At 37.0% G+C, this 25,748-nt stretch overlaps 1 protein-coding gene across 1 annotated transcript; it reads right to left on the bottom strand.

Annotated features, from left to right (window-relative positions):
- Positions 1 to 1,204: 1,204 nt before the first annotated feature.
- Positions 1,205 to 25,446, bottom strand: LOC129005176 (GPI ethanolamine phosphate transferase 2-like). The gene is made up of 15 exons (XM_054434000.1): positions 25,338 to 25,446; positions 22,372 to 22,626; positions 20,812 to 20,998; positions 20,089 to 20,295; positions 19,419 to 19,607; positions 18,386 to 18,513; positions 17,802 to 17,998; positions 14,888 to 15,075; positions 12,874 to 13,077; positions 6,249 to 6,367; positions 5,664 to 5,857; positions 5,209 to 5,350; positions 3,803 to 4,031; positions 2,556 to 2,716; positions 1,205 to 1,467 (listed from the first exon to the last, which is right to left on the bottom strand). The coding sequence occupies exons 2-15, from the start codon at positions 22,521 to 22,523 to the stop codon at positions 1,230 to 1,232; spliced, it is 2,535 nt and encodes an 844-aa protein (XP_054289975.1). The 5' UTR covers positions 22,524 to 22,626; positions 25,338 to 25,446; the 3' UTR covers positions 1,205 to 1,229.
- Between the last annotated feature and the right edge of the window lie 302 nt (positions 25,447 to 25,748).

The raw sequence follows: 25,748 nt of genomic DNA, 5'->3' as shown, positions 1-25,748 counted from the left end.
CATATTGAAGGGTGTTAGCTGCTTTAGCCATTGACAATCTTTAAATAATGCTTCGCTCATTTATGCGTCTAAAGTGTAACGGCAGACCACCCTAGTTGTAAGGTCCTAGTGATGCTCTCAAAGCACAATCATTCACTTTATGGTTCATGTGTGAGTGTCTGCTCCATTGCCAAATGACTAGGGGTGGGCGAGTACTCCACTGTGAGTAATTACTCAAGTAGTTGGCAATACTCCACAATCCAGGCGAGTAGTTAAAAGATACTCGCAACTCGAGTCGACGTTAAGCCGATTTCGTTATTTTCATTGATATTTGACAAATAAATAACAAGAAAGGAAAATGTTTGGGTTTTATTTAATCCCTTAACCCCTTTAAATATTGACATACTAGGCCTACTAGTAATCGGCAACCTAGACATCGCTTGCATCATCCATTTCACTGACAGCAGCAGCTGACACTGGGTGATAGGTAGGCCTAGTGGTGTGCGAGTGCGATGCATTGAAATTTCGATTTGATGCATCGAATCCCGATTCGATCCAGCCCATGCATCAAAATACCGATGCAGTTCTAAAAGGGGATGTGTCGATAATCGTCATCGATACCACCGATACTTGGACATTGGTATCGGTACTAAGACTCGATTGTCAAAAGTCGATTCCGATGATACCGACACCCGACAGGGATTTTATTTGAACACTTATTTACTTTATAGCTACAGTATTAGTTTTGTAATCACGGTTAACAATTTTCATAGCCAACTTAGAAACTATCTAGTTCAAAACAGCGACAGTGCCGGTGACTTTGTTTAGCTTCAGCTCAGTGCACAGCACAATCTACATTTCAATTAAACGAAAGTATTGATTTTTTAAAATATGAATCACAATACCACAATTCATTTATACAATATTGTAACCAACTGTTAGGCCAACCCAATTTTATAATATAAATGACTAAAAGACCCTTTACATATAATCGGAAATGGGTAATTGAATATTTAGAAGAAACCAAATTCTTTAAATAAAGCCGAGTGGACTTGTAGAAGTTTTGTACATTCAAACAAGATAATTTATTTTGTTACTGTCTCTCTATTACTGTTATTGATCTGCAATTAAATTATTGTTAAGGCCTACTCTAAATGTATGTATTGTTTAAACCTAACTTCTTCATCACAAAAGATATACACTCCAGGTAAAAAATTAAACATCCTGAAAAATATACATTTTACTCAGTCTTACACATGGAATGATACTTTGGTTATTTTGGTATAAAACATACAAAGGTTTGTAATACTGACTAGAACAAAACACACCAATGTCTGGGCTGCCACGTAGAGCAGTTTGGGTGCAAACACTGTCCAGACAAATAGATGATATCTCTGTAGAGTGATGACTACGAGGCAGACAAACACATGCAGTAGTTGTAAAAACACCATCACAGCAACACTGGTGCTCAGTTGAGTCTCCCAGTACCTGTAACAATAACCACCTTGTAATCGATGATCACTTAAGGTGTATTTGGTTTAGAAAAAAACTGCAAGTGCTATATTAATACAGTAAAAGTAGCACAAACCACACAAGGTGAATTTTGAGTTTAAAATCACTCCTTAATCATTTTCAAATAATTATTTGGAAGTACTGACTTTCAGCTCATGAATTGTCTTGAGGTTAAAGCCGGGTTATCCTAGGCGCGGAAGAGGAGAGCGGAGAGCAGACTCCACTTGTCTTAGGTAATTTCATGTTACTGTTTTCCTAGAAGCGGAGCGGAACACCATGTTAATCTCTTTTCCGCTCTCCACATTCCTCTCTCTGCTTCCGCGCCTAGGAAAACCCAGCTTAAGATAAAGTTTTATTTATAACTCAACTACACTATGACATAGGTTTTGTCTTAGATGACTAATTTTTAATTTTTAAGCATTGTTACATCTTTGTCAAATTTCATAAGATATTAAAAAATAAATATTGTTTGACGCACAAAAAATGTTACCAAATGTTTAAACTTTACATGATTTGTGACAGAATGTAGGCAAAGGCGGTTCTAGGATCTTGTCAAGAGGGGGGTCCAGGGGTCCTCCGCAGCAAGGTGGCTTTCTAAAGCCGTTTTTTAAGCCTACATCTAGGAGAGCGAGCTGGTCTAGTTGTAAATCAAGGGCCTTCAGTGCCCGAGGTCCTGGGTCCAAATCGCGCCAATCTCCAATGGATTTTATCTATGTGATAATGTCGCTACCCTCTAGGACTAGCCTGAAGTAATGTGTGTAAACAGTTCCAGGCTAGAATCTTAGTGTCCTAGAATGTGAAGGTGGGACATAAAAATAAATGTCTAGAACTGCTTCCAAAAACCTTTGTTACGTTTTTAGGACAAAATGACGTTAAATGATTGAATGAATGATGTTAAAAAATTTTACTTTTCTCCCCATCAAATATCCGATATTGGATTGACAATAACAAGGTACGTAACCAAAATTATAGTCGTGACTTGGCAGTTACCTGGAGGAGAAAATGAATAATCAACTACAGTAATATTCTGTTGCCCAAACAAGTCAACTTCATTGTAGACTTACCTTGTTTTCTCCACTATCGAGTGCACGTGCACTAGGTATGCTAGGACAGGCATGCTGTAGGTGTGGACTATCAGTAGGATGCCAACCACAGACACATTGTAATCCTCCAGGCCTACATAGCCAGCTGCCAGGTCCACACTGGCTAGACTGTTGGAGTTACCCTGCAACAGTATTGTGTCTTAAAATGTCATAAAGAAAGTATCTTTGAGAAGTCCATGAATAAGACATTACTTAATTTTTTACATTGTTTTACACATATATTCTGACACCACCATAAACAGCCTAGAGCAATCAAATGATGATAGAAATTAAAATAGCTTTAATCCACCATAAATACACTTGGACATGATTCTCAGCCATTGTGAGAATGTACTGAGAATGTAACTGTGTCTCCATACGTACATTTCATAGCCTGATTCAAGGTGTAGCTAATAAATACCGGGCCTGTTTTCAGTGTTTTCCAAGAAATAAACTGCTTTAGTCTCAAAGCCAAACGCCATTTTGCTTGGTCACCTGACATCCCCCTCACATTCCAGCTGGTTTCAACACTCAGGTTAGTTTGGTCACAGACTTTGTTTGTCTTTGCAGATTGTTAGAAAAATTGTGCAGAGCAATGTGTCATAGTGAAAGTATTTATTTGTGAAGCCTCAGTAAATCCGCAACAGAGACTAACTTTCTCTAAGTGTATGGGGATGAAAAAGTATGTCATATACAAGGGTGGCATAAAAGACTCAAGGGAGAGAAGATATCTAAGTGATCCGTGCCAAGGTCTTTTTTAAACAGTTATTTTAACTGCTAGTGAGCTTCACAATATATTTTCTTTTCGTGTTAACACGTTGCTCAGTTAACTTTCACTGTTTTTCTGATGAGCAGAGATTACATTATACGACACAAACAAACTCTGTGACCGAACTAAGCAACCTAGTGTTTTTAAACCGATCAGAATGTGGAGGGAGGATGACAGGCAACTTGGCAATGTAGCATTTGGCCTTCAGGCTCACACCGTTTGTCTCTTAGAAAATCAGTCCTGTTATTTTATAGCCAAACCTCGTGTTTGAGGTAGTCTATACAGACTTAACAAGGATCATCTATTAATTAAATGCACAAAAAGCAAAAGTTTCAACGTGATATAACTGAAACATTTGTTTGAATTATGTTCAAAAAGTAAACAAACTTAGTATACTTTAAAGGTTAAGAAATATTAGTTTTTTCAATCCACCACTAGAAAATTCTTTTGATATTCATACCTGATAAAAGTAGAAGACAGAGCCGAGCCACAGTGGCAGCACATTGCTGGACGTGGCTGATACAGTTCTGCTGACCAGAAACAGCACAGGAACCAGCACAGTGTTGTACGACCTCAGCAGCAGACAGACTGCTAGCAGCCAACAGACGAGCAGACTGCGCAGAACAGAGCGACTAAGAAGTAGCACCACTAACAGCAGACACCAGCAGACTCTGGCTAGTGTTATACTCCTGGAACACACCACTGTTATCAAGTACAACCTTTGACCATTGATAGAAGTAGTCATCATGTGCCTATAAATAAAGCTTCAGCCTTTTTATTTAGAATGAAAATGGGCGGAATTGAATTGAGCCAGCAAGAGTACTGATGTCAGTTACCTATTTTGTTGGATACAGACATTTTTTGATCAAGCTAAAACGAGAGGATAACTTATCGTAAACTACTCATATAGCATTTTATGATACATCAAATATCATTAAGGGAAAAGGAAATATGTCTTGATATCAGTGCACTCTGTGAGTTTGAAATTTTTTGTAAACAGCTACAGCTGGTATATAGATTATTATGTCTATTTCAGTATCAGAAATGCAATGGTACAACACACAAAGGTCCTTAAATTGACTATATGAATAATTTTCTTTTATTGGTGGGCAGCCTCTTTTAACGTTGAATTAGCCTATCCACATAGGCATCAGGCCTGTTCAAATAAAGCAAAGCAAGGTGTGAGCTGGTACAGTACAAGTATGAACTGTATAGCTTTTAAACCATCAACATTGCTGTTTTTGTTTTACAGTTTGACGCAGTTTTAATTCACCAGACAATGACAATACATTAGTCTTACTTGTCCAAACATTCCAAAGAAGCTATAGATGGCAACATAAAAAACACAATCCTCATCTATATATAAAGCCAAAAGTACCCATGAACTTTTGAGGAAACTACAAGTCACACCCCCATAAACCATATACTTAAAATGTTCGTCATGACGAGAAACCTTGTGCAAAATTATCCATTATTTCTTAAATTGCCCTATAAGGTCGTAATTTCTTTCCAAAGGGAACTTTCCATATACCTAATGTTAAAAATACATCAGCTGTAAGTATGTTTTGTTTATTTCAGCTTAACCTAACCAATCAATAGTTTTATTAATACTTATGAAGTCAAACGGGGTGAAGCCCGTGGGTAACAACTAGTTAGTCATTATTGACATTTCATACAAACAATTTAAGTATTACTGATGGGATAATAGTGTTACCTTAATAGGAAAGAGTCCATCTTGGCATAAACTGTCTGCTATTCAGGTGATCTTGCTGTCCCAAAAACAATCCTTAATACCTATGTCTCTAAGCACTATATTACATCATTACAATTTATACATGTCTGATAATAACAAACAGAGAAACTTACGAAATTTGCCAAGGTAGAAGAGAGATGACCTGTAGACTGGCTGCTTTGTGTTGGTATATAAGAGAGGCAGTACAAACGTACAGAAACACTGAGGAACGACTGTAATGTACCTTAGTACAGCACCAGACCACACACAATAGACCTGCAACAAAGTTTGTAATGAGATGGCAGCGATAAAACTCAATATCACAATATAATATACAAATGACGTCAGTACAGAAATATGTTCAGCCCTGTTTCCTTTACTTGATTCTCGATCAACTGATAGATTTGCATTGTTGTCTACACGGTTTCAAGGACATAAAACCGTAAAACGTGGCGCCAAGTGAATTGAAGGTGGTGGAAGTACCCAGTACTTGACTTGGACTTTCTCTGAGTACTTTACACAACTTACACACGTATTTGGCATTTTCAACAAAGGAAGGTTGGAGTTTTTAGATTTTGTAAATACTTACTAACACCACACACCACGGACAGCAATGGTTTCTGCTCAGCCTGTATCAGCCAGTCACTAGTGTCAGGTAGATGAGCCCACTTGTCACCAGTACTGTTTAGTCTCCGCAGCACTCTGTGAGAAGCCAGGACTGCCAGCCACTGTAGAGGTGCCTCTCTGAGCCTCAACACTATCACTGTTGCCCACAGGAAGTACCTGGCATATTAACTGACTTCAATTTTCAACACAACTCAAAATATTTCAAAAACATTACAAAGTGAATCATTAGCTTGAGGGCAAAACAGTGCATGTGTCAATAAAGAATCAAATGGATTTCGAGATTCGTTCAGCAGCTTTTGAAATAAAACCAAGTATTGACTCAATAAAGTATAGTCATGTTATTATGTCACTTTCACGAGTTTATTTAGTTCAGCGTTTACTGTTTAAAAAAATGTTTTTCTAATTTTTATTGGAATATGTTTTTGAAATTCCAATCATCACATGTTTTATTTACAGGGTAGGGTGAAAATAGAGGAGTCTGTGCATTACATATTTTTGGTCGAGTTTTCGACCACTGGACGACCTCTAGTAATTTCTAAATACTTACCATAGCTGGTGTTCCTCTTCTATTAGACTTGACGAAAACAGGGAGATGCAGAAAAGAACAGTCCCAACAGCGATGATGGCTTGGTTCCATGATGAGACTGTGTGTCTGATTCTGAAACCCTTAAGGATAAGGATTTTAATTAGAAATCAGAGACATAATTTATTACTCGTCACTTGTCAGTTACAAGTGAATATACTTCTGCAATAAATACTACACTATTAACACTGGCAGGTGTCATTAGACTATATACTGTATAGACAAGTGTGACGGCTGAGAGGGAACCTGTTAATAAACAGGATTACTTTACCATACAACCTACTGTTGATTAACACATTCAGTGCGAGTGACGGGCCGGCCCGTCATGCGCAGTTGGCACATCAAGCGTCTGACGGGCGCGCCCGTCATGTTAGCTTAGCAATAACCTTGTTTTAATGTGAGCTCAGCCATTGTCGGGGAACGTTGTAATCTTTACCAGCCTGTAGCTTATAATGCGAGCTTTATTCTGGTTTAGGTTGGTACAAAAATTGTGCGTAAAATCCCGTCTGGCAATGCTTTTGTCCCGTTTTCGGGGATTTTCTCAGTTCGAGCCATATTACAAAGACTCTGGTTATTGATCCAGGCAGTGCTGCTACCTTTGGGTGTTTCAGTGAACTACGTCCACTTTCGGAGTAACGCAGAACAATCACCACTGCTCTTTTGTGATTCGTCTTACTGAGATATTTCAATACCAATAGCGATGGCTGATTAAGTTAGCGCGTCGGGGCTCCGCCCGGGCCTCGCCGCCATTGGCGAGCGCCTGTTTAAAGGTTTTCAGCAGCGAATGTGTTAAAAAGTAGATTATAAGGAAACCTCCGTGGAAAGAAAGAACAATATTTTAAAATCAAAATAATTATAAAAAAATCATAAGCGTTTATTGTAAGTGTATCACGTCATTGACTATACACCTACTAGATTGAACACTATGCGGTCGCTTTGTTAACAATACACTGGTTCTGCGTTAGTGTATGGTCCACGTAGTTATGTTAGATGACGCTAGGCGCTCTTCAAGCGCCTTTAGTTCCCTTAGATAACGTAGGATCGCGCTGCGAGTGCCCGTCGTCTGTCACTGCAGACAACCTCGGCTACGATGCGAATTGCGACTGCGAGCTGCGAGTGCCGAGCAGTGACGATTACCATGTTGATTAGCGCGTGGTAAAAAGTACAAATTGCTGGGTCCCCCATGAGATATTGCGTGATATACAGCTTGCCTACTTTCTTTGATTGTGTGTCTTCGTATCCATTGGCAAATGTCAGCTGATTTTCATTAAAGCAAAATAGATTATAATTTCCAGAAACTTTTCCAAAACATGGCATATTTACGATGGTAGGCTCTTATAACTTACATTCTCATTATCTTGGGAGTTTTATTTGACCCATGGAACAATACCTAGAAGTATTCGTCACCAATTCTGAAACAGTAAATAAAAAAGTCCCTACGTTGTCACCAACATACAGTACGTTAAACACACACACTCGAAATCGACACGACACACCAGTCAAAACTAACGACGACGTGCACAACCGTTACGACCGTCGCCATGCTCAAACATTTGCGAACTGAAGTTTGGCAACAATACAGCTTTTAACATTATGGCGTCAAACTAAGGGATGAAGGAGATGGCACAAAAACTTTATGACACGTCACTCAAAGGTAGCGAGCGGCATGTCATGTCCCAACGAATTGAGACGGGGCAACTCGCGCCCAACACCGTCAGGTGACGGAATACTTACACATGCTTAGTCCCCTAATTCAAATCTGTGGTTTTGACTCATTGTAGCTATTTCTTAAGTTCCTCACAAAAAATAAGTATCATAATTACTCTATTAAAATTAATTAGAAATAGCGTCCAAGCAAATATTTGTAACACTTTGCATTCTACATTATTTCAACATATTGAGATATTATGAGAACTACTAATCAATAGTGTACAGCACGCTGTTTCATAAACTAGATTTATTAATGTTGATTTTTGCCATTTTATATTGTATAGTACAGTTAATGAAAGGTTTATTTTAAAATGTGTATCCGGTATTGAAATAATCAATTTATTATTGGTGAGGCCTTACCCGAACCGTGTCATGTTGAAAACATCAAGGAAGTTGATACTTTTGTCCAATAGTTTAATGTTTCATTAATAAAAAGTTGCATAGTAACAGCTGACTATCGTTACATGAACACGGTGTCAGCAGTGTCAGAGGCCAGAGTTATGTCACTCGACGTTGAGCCCGGTGTGGGTGAGATAATGGAAGTGATGGTTTTAGTTTTATTTACATCACTTCCGCCGTCATCGTGCCCGGGCGACTGCCGAGTGCCGACTAGTCTCGTCTCTCCTCTCATTGTAGTGTGCTAGTAGCTTTTACATTCTCCGCGCGGGGGCAGCACCAGACAGAACACATGTTTCCGTTATACAACGATAGGTTGCGTTGCTACCGCACCGCTATCTGGTTATCTACTAAATGCATTACATGTTCAATCTAGTAGAGGTGTATAGTTAATGCTATTACCTATTATCTATCCATCATTTATTATCTATAATCTATTATAGACTCTTAAAAACTGTTGTGAGACAGTTAGTTATGGTATGCATGTTGCAGTTTTACATTAAAGATGTCTTGTTTTCATTTGATTTTTTAAAATTTTTTTCTTATTTAAGATTTTATAACTATTAAAGTTCTGTAAGCTTTTGTTATTTTCTACACACTTTTTGTATCGACTTTTGTAATAAACTAGGTAACGTTCGCAGAGGCATCCACAAAATTGAGCGGAGTCATCAAGGGTTCATATTATATTGTTTTTGTCATACTGCAGTAAAAACATTCGTTTTTAATGCAAGTGTTGCGGGTGTAAAGTAGCATTTTTACTCTTTAGGGAGTAAAAATCGCTTTTAGCCTCTGTCGAGTAAAAATCAGCTGTTGCCAACTCAATTGTAAATTTTGATTGTAAACGATTGCATGTATTGAAAATATTCACCACTTCCTGCGTCGTGGGACCTGTTTCCTTTCCTTCTCAAAGCATTTTAGGATTGAATATACATTAATCTAACTGCCACAGACGGTTCTCACACTATGCTCATACTTTACTACTTCCTAAGCCACTTCCTACGTCGTCCATAACTTTCCATAAGAATTTAGTATTTTAGATACGTTAATCTAATTGCCACAAACATTCCCCACACTCCGCACTGCTAGCACTTAATACTTCTTTCACCATTTCCTATGTCGTGGGCATGCTTCCATCCCTTCTAATAGCATTTCAGCATTGCAGATACATTAATCTAAATGCTACAAACGGTTTCCAGTTCCCATACTCCACACTGCTCACCTTACTACTTCCCTCACCTCTTCCTACGTCGCGGACCTGTTTCCCTCTCTTCCCATAGCATTTTAAGATTGTAGATACCTTAATCTAATTGTCATAAACAGTTCCTACACTCCGGACAGCTCGCCTTGACTACTTCCTTCACCACTTCCTACGACTCGGACCTGTTTTCCTCCATTCCCATAGCATTTTAGGATTGCAGATACCTTAATCTAATCGTCATAAACATTTCCCACACTGCGGACTGCTCTCCTTTACTACTTCCTTCACCACTCCCTACGTCTCTGACCTGTTTTCCTCCCTTCCCATAGCATATAAGGATTGCAGATCCCTTAATCTAATCATCATGAACAGTTCCCACACTCCGGACTGCTCGTATTTCCTACTTCCTTCACCACTTCCTACGTCTCAGACCTGTTTCCCTCCCTTCCCTTGGAAAAATTAGATTGCAAAAACCTTAATCTATTGGTCATAAACAGATCCCACACTCCGAACAACTCGCCTTTACTACTTCCTTCACCACTTCCTACGTCACGGACCTGTTTCCCTCCCTTCCCATAGCATTTTAGGATTGCAGATACCTTAATCTAATCGTCATAAAAAGTTCCCACACTCCGGACTGCTCCCCTTTAGCCTACTCCTTCATCACTTCCTACGTCACGGAACTGTTTCCCTCCCTTTCCATAGCATTTTAGGATTGCAGATACCTTAAACTAATCGTCATAAACAGTTTCCACACTCCGGACCGCTCACCTTGACTACTTCCTTCACCACTTCCTATGTCGCGGACCTGTTTTTCTCCCTTTCCATAGCATTTTAGGATTGCAGATACCTTAATCTAATGGTCATAACAGATCCCACACCTCGAACAGCTCGCCTTCACTACTTCCTTCACCATTTCCTACGTCGCGGACCTTTTTCCTTCCCTTCCAATAGCATTTTAGGATTGCAGATACCTTAATCTAATCGACATAAACAGTTTCCACACTCCAGACTGCTCACCTTTACTACTTCCTTCACCTCTTCCTACGTCACGGACCTCAAGCTAGTGTCGTCATTTGATTATATTTATGATCCATACCGTTTTTGTTCTAATATCTGTGGAATAATGCTATCCGCTATTCTTTTATCTACTGCATTCAAAAGTCAACAGCTGATCATAAGTCTTTGTTTTTGTTTATGTGTCAAATACTGCTTCCATAATTTATTGATCATTAAAAAAGTGACATTATTAAATATTATGATTTACAAACTAGCCAAACTATAACAATAAAATAAGTATCCATAGAGACGGCTCATTTTCATTATTTTGAGAATTGCCAACACAAGCTAATTTCTTTTACTAATAATTTATTCTATTCTACTTTTTTGACACGTAAGTAATTACAATGAGTCATATACTTTCTATTGCGGTAGGTGTAGGTGTTGGGTTGGCAGTTAGTTGGCTGTTGGACCAAGTTTTGGGACCTCCTCCTCCTCCTGCTGCTGCTCCTCCTGTGTTAGGTGGGGCAGTAGAGTTTCACGGCCACCCTCAAGCAGCCGGGGGGTAAAAGAGCAGGGACAAGTGCGGGGGTATGGCAACGACAAGAACAGAAAACAAGAACAAGAACAGAAAGAAAGACCCAGTAAGGGTAAATACCCCCGCCGCAGCAAACCTGCAGACTATTTAACAAGCCACGCCTTAAAGCTAAAGCTACCTGTAAAATGAGCATAAAATTGGTGAGCCGCTAGATGATCAATGGAGTCATTACTTGAAACAGTAGAGGATGGAGAAAAAGCTGAGGAACAAGAGACTGCTGAACAACGATTGAAACAGATCACAAATGGAGGATTGACAAGATAGAGGAGGATTGACATCTTGATCAAGGACTTGAATCCCACTATGAAAAAACATAATTTGTCAAGTTAAATAAAACCAAGAAGACGAACAATGAATTTTGCAAGACTTGTAATGATGACAATTGCATGGAAAATCCAAACCTGCTCAGTCTGTGAACGTGACACCTACACCAACACTCCAGCTGAAGGGAATCTAAACATGTTTACAGAAAATACACGTTGATACATTGTTCCTTTAAAATGTGTTTTTATTGTGCTTAGTATTTGGACCCGAGCAACTAGTTTCTCTGCTAGTTTACAATAAGCCTGGCATCCGTTTTAGCTCATGGAATATCTCTGTTCTGCATGTTTGTTAAGATTGTGTAACGCTAGGATCGCTGAACTACCTAAGTCGCTTGTCCATGTGCAGGACCCATGATGTTAAAGGTTTTTATTAATGATAAAATAAATGACTTGGAGATTTTATTTTTTAAATGTTGTTCAGACAAACAGAAATATTGTATAGTAAAAACTGAAAGTATAACATAATAATTATGGAATACATGACCACGCTTGTAGCTAAAATTTGGTCTAAGCTATCTGGTTATCTACTAAATGCATTTACATGTTCAATCTAGTAGAGGTGTATAGTCAATGATCCATGTAGTTACGTTTTAGTGCACTGATGACGATTTCTTTTTAGCATCTTTTAAATTGTGCGCTTTACTCTGGTTATAAAGCCAGAGACTATGGTCTATGATAATGTTTTGGTTCAGGTAGTTAGTTGGTTATGGTTAGGTAAGTCAAAACCTTTACCTGAAAAAATATACTGTGCTACAAATTTTCTTCAACTTATTGGGTGACAAATCTGCAAAGATGTACAGCATAACTCCAAAAATCCAAATCAATTGGGACCAAATCACATTCGGATAGTTGGAAATTTGGATGATAGCATTTTTTACGAATTGTTTCACTGTCATAAAGTTTCACAATCGAAAAAGTCACGCTTTTGTCGCAATTGTGGAGGACCAAGGCGATTTTCTGAGAGTGCGGGAGACGACGATGATGTCTCACAGAACAACATCACAGAAGACGTTCAAGATTTGTCTGAGATCAAGGCTTCTGCCTTCAATTCTTATTGCAGTAGGTTTTAAAATTCTTTCTGTAAGCGATTTGGATAGTTGTCAATTCGGGTGGTTAGAGTTTGGATAATATGCTTAAATTATCATAAATAAAAATTCTCACTTCATATAACAATTTATGTATGTTGCAATAACAACTACATAGTAAAATAATTTCCCAATCTACTGAATCAGCAACATTCGTCATACCTACATTTTAAAGAAGATAAGTTATACACGTAAAGAAATTAATCAAGTAGAAAGCACATGTTTTGTCAATGAACATTGTTTTACACGCACATAGTTGAATGACAAAATTTTGAATTACCTTGAAAAGAAAAGATGTCTGCCGAAGTTGTCTGTGTATCACGATGATGTTGAATATGAAAATCGAACCACAGGTGAGCAGATAGGGCTGTACAACAGACGACAGTACAACTGCTACAAACACCACTGACACCACACAGACCAGTATAACTGTAAGGTTTGGTCTCACTGTAATCTCTTGCCTCACCGCCATGATGCACAGCACCTGCCAATATAGATACTGATTAGGCAATAAACTAACTATTGTAAACCAAAACTTAAGTAACTTCAAGTAATTTAATCTTAATTAACATAGCTCACCACAATGTTCAGTATTTTGGGTTTGATTTTTCATCTGGAAAATAACCTCTAGTCTGCCTAATTCTACCTTTGTCTGCAGATAAACTACTGTGACCGCTTTCCATTACATCTTCTCCCTTTTCAGACTTCGGCCACTTACAACCCTATTCCAGACTAATTTTGTGTCCCTAAACCCTAACAGCACATCTTCCCTTCCCTTACCGCCCTGAGAGATAGGGATTATTGGGATTTCTAAGCCTTCCTCTCCCCTTCACAGAGACTCTTATTATATCTTTTTTTACATTTTCTAGCTTATGTGTATCTCTGATTTTTACTTTTTTTCTGGCTACTTTTCTAAACATATTTACTTGAGCTGGCAAAAGTGTTCTGCTGTAAAATACGAGGGGTCTGCGGGATTCCCAAATCATCGGAACAGGCACGAAATTTCAACAAACAAAACAAGCTCTGCCTGTATGCAGATGATGCAAACTTAAAAATTTGTGGTGGATCAGTCAAGGAACTAGAATCTTCTATTCAGGAAAACTTAATCGATCTTAATAATTACTTTTGTTATCATCAATTATTGCTTAACCCTACCAAAACCAGTCTTATTCAGTTTAGTACAAAACAACATAAAATTAATGACTTTGAATCAGTATCAGTTGGTCTAAATAACCATAAAATTAACAAAATTGAAAATACCAAGTTTCTTGGTTTAACAATTGATAGTAATTTGAGTTGGGATCACCACATTGAACAAGTGGCTAAAAAGGTTATATCTGGATTATTTGCTCTTTACAAGCTATCAAAAGTATGCAATCTAGAAACCTTAAAAAACTGTTTACTATGCATACATACATGCAAATATCAATTTCGGAATCTGCGTGTATGGAGCAACGACTAAAAGTAATTTAGATCGTATTCTGATTTTACAAAAAAGAGCTTTAAGAATAATGCGTAATCTAAAATGGCGAGACACTGTCAAAGAGCATTTCAAAAATTTTGGCATCATGACTGTTTATAGTTTGTACATTTATGAAGTGATCATGTATTGTAAGCTTCACTTTGATGAATTGGGTTTATTAGGGGAAAGTCATTCTTACAATACTAGAAATAGGCTAAACATATCATTGCCTATTCACAAACTAGAATTTTACAAAAAGAAAACTACATATACTGGAGGAGAATTTTATAACAATTTACCAGATAACATTAAAAAAGAAGTTAGTATTATTAAGTTTAAAAAATTGCTAAAGAATTATTTAATTTCAAGACCACTGTATTCATTGGAAGAATTTTAGTATGTTTAGTTTTTAATTTAGTCTTATGATTATGACAATATTTTTGACGCAATTCTATGTACTAATTTCATGTACAATAATGAAATAAAGAATGTTTGAATTGAATTGAATACTTGGGACATAAATGAATTTTGTGAAATGTTTAGACAGAAGAGACTATTTTTAAGGTTTTTGAAAAATTAATAAGATATTTTCAATCACATATACAATCACTATTATTGCCATTGTGTAACATAATCAGAAATGAACAATGAGACTTAATCTATCTGAGTTTTTCTCAAGTCTAAAAGTACTAATAATACAAGCCAGATTGCACAACGGTTCAGCTTAATTTTTACCTTCCTATTTTTCAAAACGTATATGAGATGAGACTGACAAACTATTTGTACAGATGCAACTACTCACTTTCATTTAGAGTTTAAGTGCTGAATTCACCTGTAACAAAATGCCTATTGCGGCAACCATTGCTGGCATGTTGTAGTTGGCTAGGACCTCAGATAGGAATCTAGACATCTTCAGCAAACTTTGATGATAAAGCTTTTCCACTTGTGAGTGAGACAACGATGAGTTGACCAACCACTCGTAGTGCGCAGATTTAGCCTCTTCAAACTTCTGATAGCCCTCTGAAAATAAAATACACTTCAATAAAAGACTTGATTCCAGACATTGTGTTCACAGGATTTTTTTAACCATTCATGAAAAGCCGAAGGTGAAAAATGTCTTGCAGTAGTTTAGTAGCAGTAGCCTACTATTTTGTCTATGTCCCCAATGAAACTGCTAAATTTTACAATGAGTAAATTCTTATTGTACACAGCTCTCCCAGTGTTTAAAAATTAATAAAAAAACATCAGGCTTTTGATAACGTGCATGGTTCTCCACAGGGCCTTGAAAATACAGATCTGACTACAGACTTGCTTAAAATAACATGGATGGTTTGGTTTTTAATTGAGGAATTAACTTAACTTATTTTCTGTGTCTTATGTGTCTGAGGTTGAAATGTACTTGATCTCACTTAAGAACTCATCATCCCCGGACTACTATAAATAACTGTTTAGAGCTTGTAGGCAAAACATGTAGCCCACTTAGAGTTTAACAAGTACGAGAATAGCCAACAGTGCAGTACAATAGTTTGTTAACAAACAGAGCTGGAGAAAAGCCTGATCTAGAAATGTTAGTGATGCGAATCCAAGTAGACATCAAGAGAATAACTGAAGTGTTAAATCAAACAATGAGATAAGCAGAAGGCAGGAATCGGCATTGCAACTGCTGATTCCTCATGTACATAACATTAGGAAATAACGATTCCTGGATGAAAATTACATTTAGGACTCAATAGCCTGAGCCGTTTCACCAATTTGTAGTTAACTAACATATAGTGATGGGCCGATTCCGAAATTTCTCGATTCCGATTCCGATTCTTAAATTTGAGATTCGAATCTCGATTCCGATTCCAAATTCAATTATGTTTTATGAATGTGCTTAAAATTGTGATATCAGTACAAGCTTACCAAGCATGTTATCTATATGTAGAATACTAGCTATAGAATATTATAAAATAACTTTTATATGTACTATAAAAAATCATTCATTATCATTATAAAAAATCAGCCCCTATCCAATTCTTGATTTTTAATTTATATACAACCTAACCTAACCTTATATAAACTTCTAGGAGTAGGCCTAGTTGAAACAAAAACATAATTAATTGTACAGCTTAAGCAATAGATCAATAATATTAATATTTGGTATCTGACATGACCTTCTAGACATGATTTTTGTTTGTCCAAATAAGTTAAACCTAACAATAATACAAACTAACAATCACGATAACTAAAAACAAGGCAAGCTCAATACGTTTTACTTTTGGGGTTAAAGTTGATCTTACAAATTGACAAGTTACTATTTCACAACAATACGATTTGTTGATGCCGTCCGTACTGGAGCATTTAAGTATTTTTCACTTTATCAGTGTTGCCACTGTTGGCAGACAATAACGGAACCTGCAAAACTACTCTGCCTATCGGCCATTAAAATACCCAGTGTTCGAAGATTTACCCGTTGATTGCAACACTAAACAAGTTTATTTACAATTTCGCGCACTTGAACATTTATAGGTTGTTAAAACCTTCCAATTCACTGTACAAAATTATATTCCCAAGCTCAAGTCGCTTTTAGGCTATATAAAAAGGACGCTCGCTCTAGTCTCGTTGAGTAGTGGCGTTTCGGGACCGAATACGAAGTGTTTTGTTATACTTTGGTAATGAATGGTAGCTCAGCTCACCAACGATGTTATCGGTTACTGATAACATCGATGTAGCGATGCAATGATTCAGTTAGTAGCACCAATACTAGAAAAATACCGGTATGGATCATAAACATAAACAAATGACGTTGTTGGCCCGAATCCTCTACGAATAGTATTGAACGTATGTTTTGGCAGTTCCATTTAAGCAATGTGAAATAATGTGTATTTTCGGGCCAAAAATGTCATTTGTTTATGTTTATGATCCATACCGGTATTTTTCTACTTTTCTAGTATTCGTGGTTAGTAGCCTTGGTACCACTGGTTGATCTAAATCTAAATCGATGCTCATCCCTTTCCTTGTATGTCTTGTGAGCTGTGACGCAATGCTTACTCGCTCCAGTCCAGTTTGCCCGAATCTCCAATTCCCATCTGTTAACTGTTTCTCATTGTAGGCTACTAAGCCTCTGTATTGAGTTCGCATCTATTATTTTTGCAATACGCTCGCTCTAGTCTCGCTGAGTTAGTGACGATACGACCAGGACTTGTTGTTTGCTCAGAGTTGCAAGCAAATCATTAGCAATCTGAATTTATTTTGTTTCTTTGTTGCTTTATATGACGCTTATGGCTGATTTTAACCAATTTTATCAAAGAATCGAAGAGAGTCGGAATCGATCCCAAACCCACGGAGATTCGAATCGAATGCTCGATTCGATTCCGGCGGAATCGAGAGTATTTTGGAATCGAGAATCGGAATCGGCCCATCACTACTAACATATAATACACATACAGAAGCTGACAACTAAGTTGGAGCTTTGCCTATAATAAACTATAATTAAGTAAAAAAAACTATCTCCATGTTTAAGTTTCAAGCAAATTTTTGAATAAAAAATTACCTAACTAAAGACAGAGTACTGCGGTAAAATGCCACTTTCTTTCTTATATTCTTAACTTGTTAATCCTAGCAAATATAACGGTTTCTAATTCCAGACTCAAAAGACTCTATTGTTTATTGTACCTATTCACTGCTACATTGATTCTTGTAACTGTACCCAATGCAATATCCAAGTTGCAACCTAACAGTGAAGCACTACCAAGTCGTCTGACCGTGAGTGGTGTCGCCGCCATTGCGCAGGAAGTTCCCACTCAGCTGTAGAGCGTTGTGCAGTAGAGCGTAAAGTCGCTGAGACACAGTCAGCTGGGAGAGTAATGGAAGAGTCACCACACCAATGTTATCAGCTGGTATAGGACTGCCCCACAGCACACTCAACGTTGCGGCAAGGTCAACCTGTAGAATTTCTTGGCTGTGAAACACATTGAAGATTGTAAATAGATTTAGATCACTTAAATCGTACCGAAAATCTTAAAATTCATAGGCGAACGGATAAACTATCAGAGTTTATATAGGAGAACCGGATATTCCGGCATTAGCCCAAGAGGTACAATAAAATACGCCTTCCAGACACATTCAGAATAGTTTGAAGGTGCCTGATGTTAAAAGGTGAAAAAAATACCAAAGTCAGACAATTACCCTGATTCCGTAAGTAATATTAGCAATTTTTATGATAACACCTATTTTTGGACGTTACTCGGTATTCCCAGCTTTGTTTAAATTCTGAACAAGTTGAACTAATCTTTTTCTACTATGAATTAATTGTGACAGTAACAAAATAACGCCTATCATTACTTACGTTGATTCTGTGACACAAGGTAGTCCTAGGACTATGACAGGCACCAACACTTCAGGTAGAGAAACTCCACCGTGACTGCCGGAGTCCTTCATACCATGGTCACCACAGACCATCAGCACTCCTTGCTCCTAAAACATGGCAGAGAGGTTGTGTCTAAGTTTTTAATAATGACTGGTAGATTGTTTTTCATTGCTAGTTCAACAAAATTTGTGGTATGAAAAAGCTTCTAGGGAAAAGTACCAGTAGGCCTATGAAGAACCGTTGTTTAAATGTAATGAAATGAAATGAAATGAAATGAAAAATCATTTATTTATACAGGCAAAGTTAGGGCCACATGGCCCTTTCTTACACTTAACCTGTAAATGTCTGTTCTGGTAGGCTGTGCTTTGGTACCAACACGACAGAGACCTATTAGCAGCACAGTCTGACAATGAAAGCTACTTGCCAGGCACAGAGTAAGTTGCAGGTGCTGCAACTGAGAACGGCAAACAAGGTGGTTGCCGTCTAGTTAATTCACTAATATTATTCATCTATCTAAACCTAAACCAAAAAAGTAAACCACCGAAACATTGGAAAAGTGATTGTGTCAGCATTAGTGAACATATATTGCAATCTCGGCTACAACATCATCAATGATCACAGCAACATCCATGATCGTTCCCTGCAATTACGGTAAAATTGTTATCATTTTCCAGAATTGTGATTTTCTCACTTGACTCGACAATGTAAAAGGAAACCCGTAGGAGTGCTGTTAATGAATACACACTCGGCCATGAACTATAGGAGACAATTATTCAAATATTAAAAGTTGTTGTCCCATACAAAATTAACATACAATTAACAGACCGTTTCCAATCACTCAGTATCATTGTTGCAATTAATTGTAGTACAGACTATAGACACATTGCTAGTTGTATGTAAAAAATATACTACTCATCTTGAATTAACTTTTCCTGTAAAAAAAACTCTTATTGCTAACATATTGAAAAGGTATACAATATTCACCATTTTGATAGCTAAAGAAATCAATTACCTGTTTCAACAAGTGGTTATGAAGCTGTTTTATTACTCCGTCCATCTCCCTGAGCTTGGGTTGTATCAGAGAGCTCTTGGGACCCTGGATGTGGCCAATGTGGTCCAGTCCCAGGTAATGAAGAATCATCAGGTCCCAGTCGGACATGGACAGTTCTCTGTCTAGATGACGTGTCACATTGTCATCAACCTACAACATAAACAAGCTATCAAACTACAAATAAAAAAAATCTCCGCTTAAAAAAATCTGTTAGCCTATTGTATTACTTGATGGATCGTTACAGACAATTTCAAATTTTATTGTTCCTATTATTAATTGTGAAGGAAAACATGTGCGCAATAAATAATCCCTAAAATATCATGACCGCACCATCACCAAAAACAAACTTCAATCACAGCACTGTTGCTGGAGGTGGAATGGTAAGGCTGCAGTCAGAGCTCGTTACTTTTTTAGGTTCCAATGACTAAAACATTAAGTGAATCTGAATAAAAGAAAATAGAAGATTTTTCCCTCAGGAATAATTAATCTTAGGAATATTCATAAGGAGGTAGGTTCGTACAGTAAAAATGTAACTTTTTACTAACTGTTAAGTAGCCTACCTGTGAAATTAAAAACCATTTCTTAACATAAAAAAACTATGAATGAAATTGTAACCAATAATAAATATTACCTCAGTATAGTCATTGACAAAGAAAGACGAAGTTCCATCAGTCCGTTTAAACTGACGAGGGAATAGTTTGACCCAAGTGTCATCTCCATAGAACACAGCTCGCTTGGACTTGGTGAACTGGCTTACAATGTTGTCGGATATTAACTCCACTGTGCCCAGGTTGAGGACAACATCTATGAAGCCTGACACACTTCCTGTAACAATAGCCTGGAAAACAGCTTCATGACAATCAGTAGGCCTTGATGTAGAACATGAAAAACTAGTCCAGGATAAGAATAACAGACGGTGTATGTAACTTATGAAAAACCATTCCTACAAAAAATATTGTCAGTTCAAGTGCTAGGCCTATAGTTTAATGTTTTAATAGTCAGAGGCAGAGGTTTAATTGAATTGAGTTATTTTTATGTAAGCTAACCCCACAAATAAATTTGATCGATTTTAATGAATTTTAAAATTTTGCATCAGGCTACATTTCCACTTTTAAGCGGTGTATTCAGTGAGGCTTGACTAACAGGATTACTCCAAAGGCCTGCCTAGCCATTGGACATTGTTCTACCCTTCTGGTCAGATAGCTTAAACCTCAACTTAAAATGAGGCCGGCAACAATCTTCTATCAAAAAACTACTTTGAGTATTATGTCAGGATATGCTCTCTGAAGTAGTACGCCAGGAAAAAGGTTGGGAAAACACTGTGTAAAAGGCACACAAAAGCTTATCTACACACCTTTATCTTGGGCAGAGTGACAGTAGGAGCAGCCACCCTAGCAGTCATTTGACAACCCCCTCCTCTCCTCAACACCTCAGCTGTGTAAGGCATGTTCTGTTGTGTTATAAAGTCAACTCTCACACCATCAATAACCATCAGGACAGTCTTGGAGGCACTGCCGTTGTACAACTTCTCTTTGTTGAATCTAAAATCAGAATATAGTATTCTCACAGGGTAATCTTCATTGTAGCCATCATAGCCAGGTTGAGAAAATCCTAGCTAAGTTACTGAAGATTCCTCTTCAAAGTAGAGAAAGGTTTCTTGAAGCTATCTCAAACTGACAGTGGTTGACGCAAAAAATGGATTCAAATTCTCAGTTTATACACACAAAATGCTGTGCCATAGCTCATAGACTCCTAATCTAGTGAGTTAATTACACTGCTTTTGGCTCAAAGCAAAAAATGATCTTAAATCAGGACTTGTAAGAAGCCAAAACCCAGGTCATCAACTACAAGGACGAGTCAAAGGTGTGCAGGAAAATTTGGTTTGTCCTTTATTACATTAAACAGCTCTTGGCCAACTACAATGAATAATCTGGCAGTTAAAACTTAGACAAATTTGCCCCTCGTGTAGTTAACTTACCTGTACAGGCTATTACTGTATACAGTTACCAGAACCAATGTTCTTAATTATCAATTGACAAAATTTCTGTTTCATTGTTACAAGGCGAATCTGGCTCCTTAGAAACATTCCAGATTTCTTTGGCAGTGACTATATTTTTAAGGGTTTAGTTATATAAGATAGCAGCTTATTACTCTTTAAAATGTTGGCCTGAAGAAGTCAGTACCTGTTAAAAGGAACCTTCATTATTATCGATGATTTTTTACAATTTATCGATATTTTAATTTTTGATCCAATTTATCAGTATTAACAAATTGAAACATTTCAGCTGACAACTACGATAAATAAATTATTCAGTATCAACAAACAATCAAATTAATAAAAAAACATTACGTCTTAAAATGAAACTGTTCTAAACTAACCAAACTTGCTGTACCATTTTTAAAATTCTGTTTGATATTCCCCACAATTTTGAAATGGTGCAGCAAGTTTGGTTAGTTATGTTAGGTTAGTTTGGAACAGTTTCAATTGCATATATATATGTATCATTTTGCCTAAGCAGGATGAGTTGTCAATTTGTAATTTAAATTCGTTTGAAGTTATTAAAACAGTAAGGAATATGTATCGTAAAGGAAAACAATAACTTTGACATATCAAAAAAATAATCGATAATAATGAATGTTCCCTTAAGTTACCTGGAAAGTACCAAAAAGTCTCCATTTTGTCATCACTATCATAAACACTATGAGAGTAGAAGAGTAGATTAGAAGCTATGTGATGCTTAGAATCGCTTATAATGCATTTTTTAATGGAAAATACAGATTTAAAAAAATCAACATCGGCCATATCTGCCAAATTTAAATAGGAACTAGTCTGAGTTTCTTGAAGAGTTTATGTTATGATAAGTTACAATTGGCATTTAAATAGGCCTACTAGCTTTTGGTAGGCTAATCTTACCTGACATCTTGCAGAGAAGTTGGAAGATCATGTTCCGATGAGAAGACGTCAGATGATTTCTTGATTGGGAAAAACCCGTAGAGGTATAGAAAAACACACAAAAGTCCAATAGAAATACAATATTGACTGAGAGCCAGCCCATAGCCTTTCATGTCACTTGATAATAGCTATAGGCTACATTAGTAACTAGCTCCACCTCTAATCTTTTAACTCATTAAGTTATGGCACCAAGAGGAAGCAACTTGTAGCAGCAACCTAAAATTGAATGTTTTTATTAGCTATATAAGTTAAGTTAGGTAGGCTTAATTAATTAAGTTTAACTTACCGGTAACTGAAACCAGAGAAAAATATTTATTTTTATTAGTTTCCACATTAGCCTATTTATTACAGTAGGCCCATACTAAGACTTAACTTATAGACCCTCGGTGGTACTGTTCTGCATTGTACCGAATCCTAATGTAAATCTATTAACTTACTAAGTACTATGTAAATCATTTAATTTATTTTTATTTAAGTTAGCCAATTTAGTTTATAACATTGTTGACGGTACTACTATTCTTAATGAATGTGTAAATAAAGATTAATTGTCTATAGCCATTAGGTGTTAAGACATCTTTAAGTTACCCTACACTTCTGAAAGAGATTGTCTATATATTTGACAGAAGATAAGTAACTTACACCCACCAGTATGATACTTGGCAAGTCCAACACCTTGATATGCCACGATGTCATCTCACCCGCACCCTTAATTTAATATTTAATTTAATTTCACCTTTAACGGCGGTATTCCTTCAATGCCATATAAGGCTCTTAACACCTTTTGGCAGGGAAGGTAAGAGAGATGAATAACTGAAACCTCTTTCGAAGCGGCAATTTGAAACAGCCTGGGGTATTTATTCCGTACAGGTGCCTCCAAACGAATTTTTAATTTTGATATCTTACTTTATAGTTTTTTACCTCCTGAATCCAAATATACCATTAATTTTCACCGCTGATGAATATTTCTCAAGATATCGCCGTAGAAACATACTTAACATTACAATAAACAAGGTAGGATGGATGACATTTACAAGTGGAATGAACTGTAGGTTAACTAAGCCTTAAGCCTACTTAGGCCTACAGCTGATTGTTCAGATTAAGTTAAGTGAAGAGAGTAACATGGTTGATGAGAAGAATAACATCGTTGACTAAAGATAATAACATCGTTGTAGACACGGCCGCCTTTAACCACGGCCGCAGGCGGCCGTGCTTTAGCTTTGTAGAAACATATCAAGTGATTCTATAGTCAATAACTTAAATGTTTTCTACAATAGGAATTTCGTCACATTATGGAGATATAGATGGAATAATGGACTAATTACTCGTAGTTCTTATTTAGGCATGTCAGGGTGGTAGGTCGTGCTATATGTGAATTGGTGACTGCATTAAGTGTTTTGAAGTTAGGTTAGATTAGGAAGGTAAAGTTTAGGTTATAATGTATCGAGTTGTTAGTTTATGTCGCCTGCAGACTGTTTTTGTACAATTAAAATCCTGAGAAAAACACTTCAAATTACTATTTCAAAAATGCTTGCAATATAACAACTCGATACATTATAACCTAAACTTTAACTTACCTAATCTAACCTACCTTCAAAGGACTTAATGCAGTCACCAATTCACATAAAGCACGACCTATCACCCTGACATGCCTTTTCTGACATCAAAAGGAGTTTGCTTACACATTCTAGAGGTTTGGTTAGGTTAGGTTATGTTAGAATAGCACCATTTTAGTATGTAATTTCTAAACGGCGAAATATAAATCAATAAATCATTAATAAGGATAAAATACTGGAAACAATAATACATTATTAACTTATTGGTCTTAGAAAGTGAAAAGTGTAACTTAATCAGGTGATTTTCATATTGCAGAATCAGAGTTAGCTAACTAAAGTTGTCACTTCCATTTGCTTGACTATGATTGAAAACAATCAGCTGGTTGGTTTACTTAACCCATCGTACATTCCACTTGTAAATGTCATCCATCCTACCTTGTTTATTGTAATGTTAAGTATGTTTCTATGGCGATATCTTGAGAAATATTCATCAGCGGTGAAAATTAATGGTATATTTGGATTCAGGAGGTAAAAAACTATAAAGTAAGATATCAAAATTAAAAATTCGTTTGGAGGCACCTGTACGGAATAATTACCCAGCCTGGTAAAAAGGCCATGCCCCAGGAGGCTGTGCTTGCTGGAGGAGCTGGAGTGAAGAGCCCCAAGAAGTTACGTGAGACCCCCCGAACGTTTCATTTTACGCCACAGCGTTTACGTTTTTTTTTATATTTACCTAAATAGTTTGCCTAGTGTTTCAAATATAATTTGACCGGCTGCACTTAACTTTAGGTCCTACACTCATTCGATTGAAAATATCGATCGATATATCGTTTAATCGATTGTTTCATTCGATTGAAACAATCGAACAATAATATATCGAATGAAACAATCGAATAATCGATATTTTCATTCGAATGAGTCGAGTGTAGGACCTAAAGTAAAGTGCAGCCATTTGACCTGATCCATCCAATATTGGCAGTCATTGATGAAGGATACAAGTATCAAGTAGGCCTATTTCCATAAACCACTTCTAACAAAAGAACTTTGAAAATAGGACTAGGCCTGATAATGCATAGGGTATAACCATAGATAAAACATACTCCCTTAGGTATAACTAACTTAGGTACCTACGGTAGTAATATTTAAGTTTACTCTATTCTTTAGACAATTGTTTAAAGGTCAGAGAACAAAGTGTTTAGCCTAAATGCATTGGGCTTATTTTTATTCAAATAAATTTCGAACTGGTGTCAGGCTTAGATTTACAACAGTCATCATAAACAACGATAAACACTAGAAACAAACTGTTTAACACTGTTGTTAACATTTACATGCAATCAAACTTAATCAAATTATGTTGGTAAAATTAGTACTTACTGCAGACTGTAATTGACAAAATGTAAAATTATCAGAGACTCGAAGAGATAAGATTAGATATACACCAACCTATATTACCTACCAAAAGCCTAGCCTACCTACATGAACATGGTAAACAAACAGAACAGAATGTTAAGGGTTATCATCGCTTTTGTTTGATTTTTGAATGTGACTTGTGTGCTTGTGTGTGAGTTGACAGTTAGTTGACAGTTGACACTCAGTTAGTCGGTTCAGCGAAACGGCACACGGAAGATTTCTCAGGTGCCGTTTGACGTCACTAACTGCTGACGTCACTTTGAGGGAAAACCAATACCGCAACGATACGGTTAGAGCCATCGGCCTCTGTGGTGCAGTGGATAGCGTTGCGGGCTGATAATCCGAATGTTCCGGGTTCGAATCCCGCCGGCGGTA

The sequence above is a fragment of the Macrosteles quadrilineatus genome, unplaced genomic scaffold, assembly GCF_028750875.1.
Source record: "Macrosteles quadrilineatus isolate MER2022 unplaced genomic scaffold, UCM_ALF_1.0 Scaffold_17__1_contigs__length_3442018, whole genome shotgun sequence".
In the NCBI taxonomy this organism is placed as follows: domain Eukaryota; kingdom Metazoa; phylum Arthropoda; class Insecta; order Hemiptera; family Cicadellidae; genus Macrosteles; species Macrosteles quadrilineatus.
Note: the sequence above shows the minus strand (reverse complement) of the source record. Positions and strands in the feature narration are given on the sequence as shown.

Excerpts from the sequence above, each read along its gene's own strand:
- LOC129005176 (XM_054434000.1), bottom strand. The coding sequence starts at position 22,523 with ATGAAAGGCTATGGGCTGGCTCTCAGTCAATATTGTATTTCTATTGGA. Across the intron at positions 20,296-20,811 it reads TCACTCTGCCCAAGATAAAG|GCTATTGTTACAGGAAGTGT; the intron begins GTGTGTAGATAA and ends GCTGTTTTCCAG. Across the intron at positions 17,999-18,385 it reads CCTTGTGTCACAGAATCAAC|CCAAGAAATTCTACAGGTTG; the intron begins GTAAGTAATGAT and ends TGTGTTTCACAG.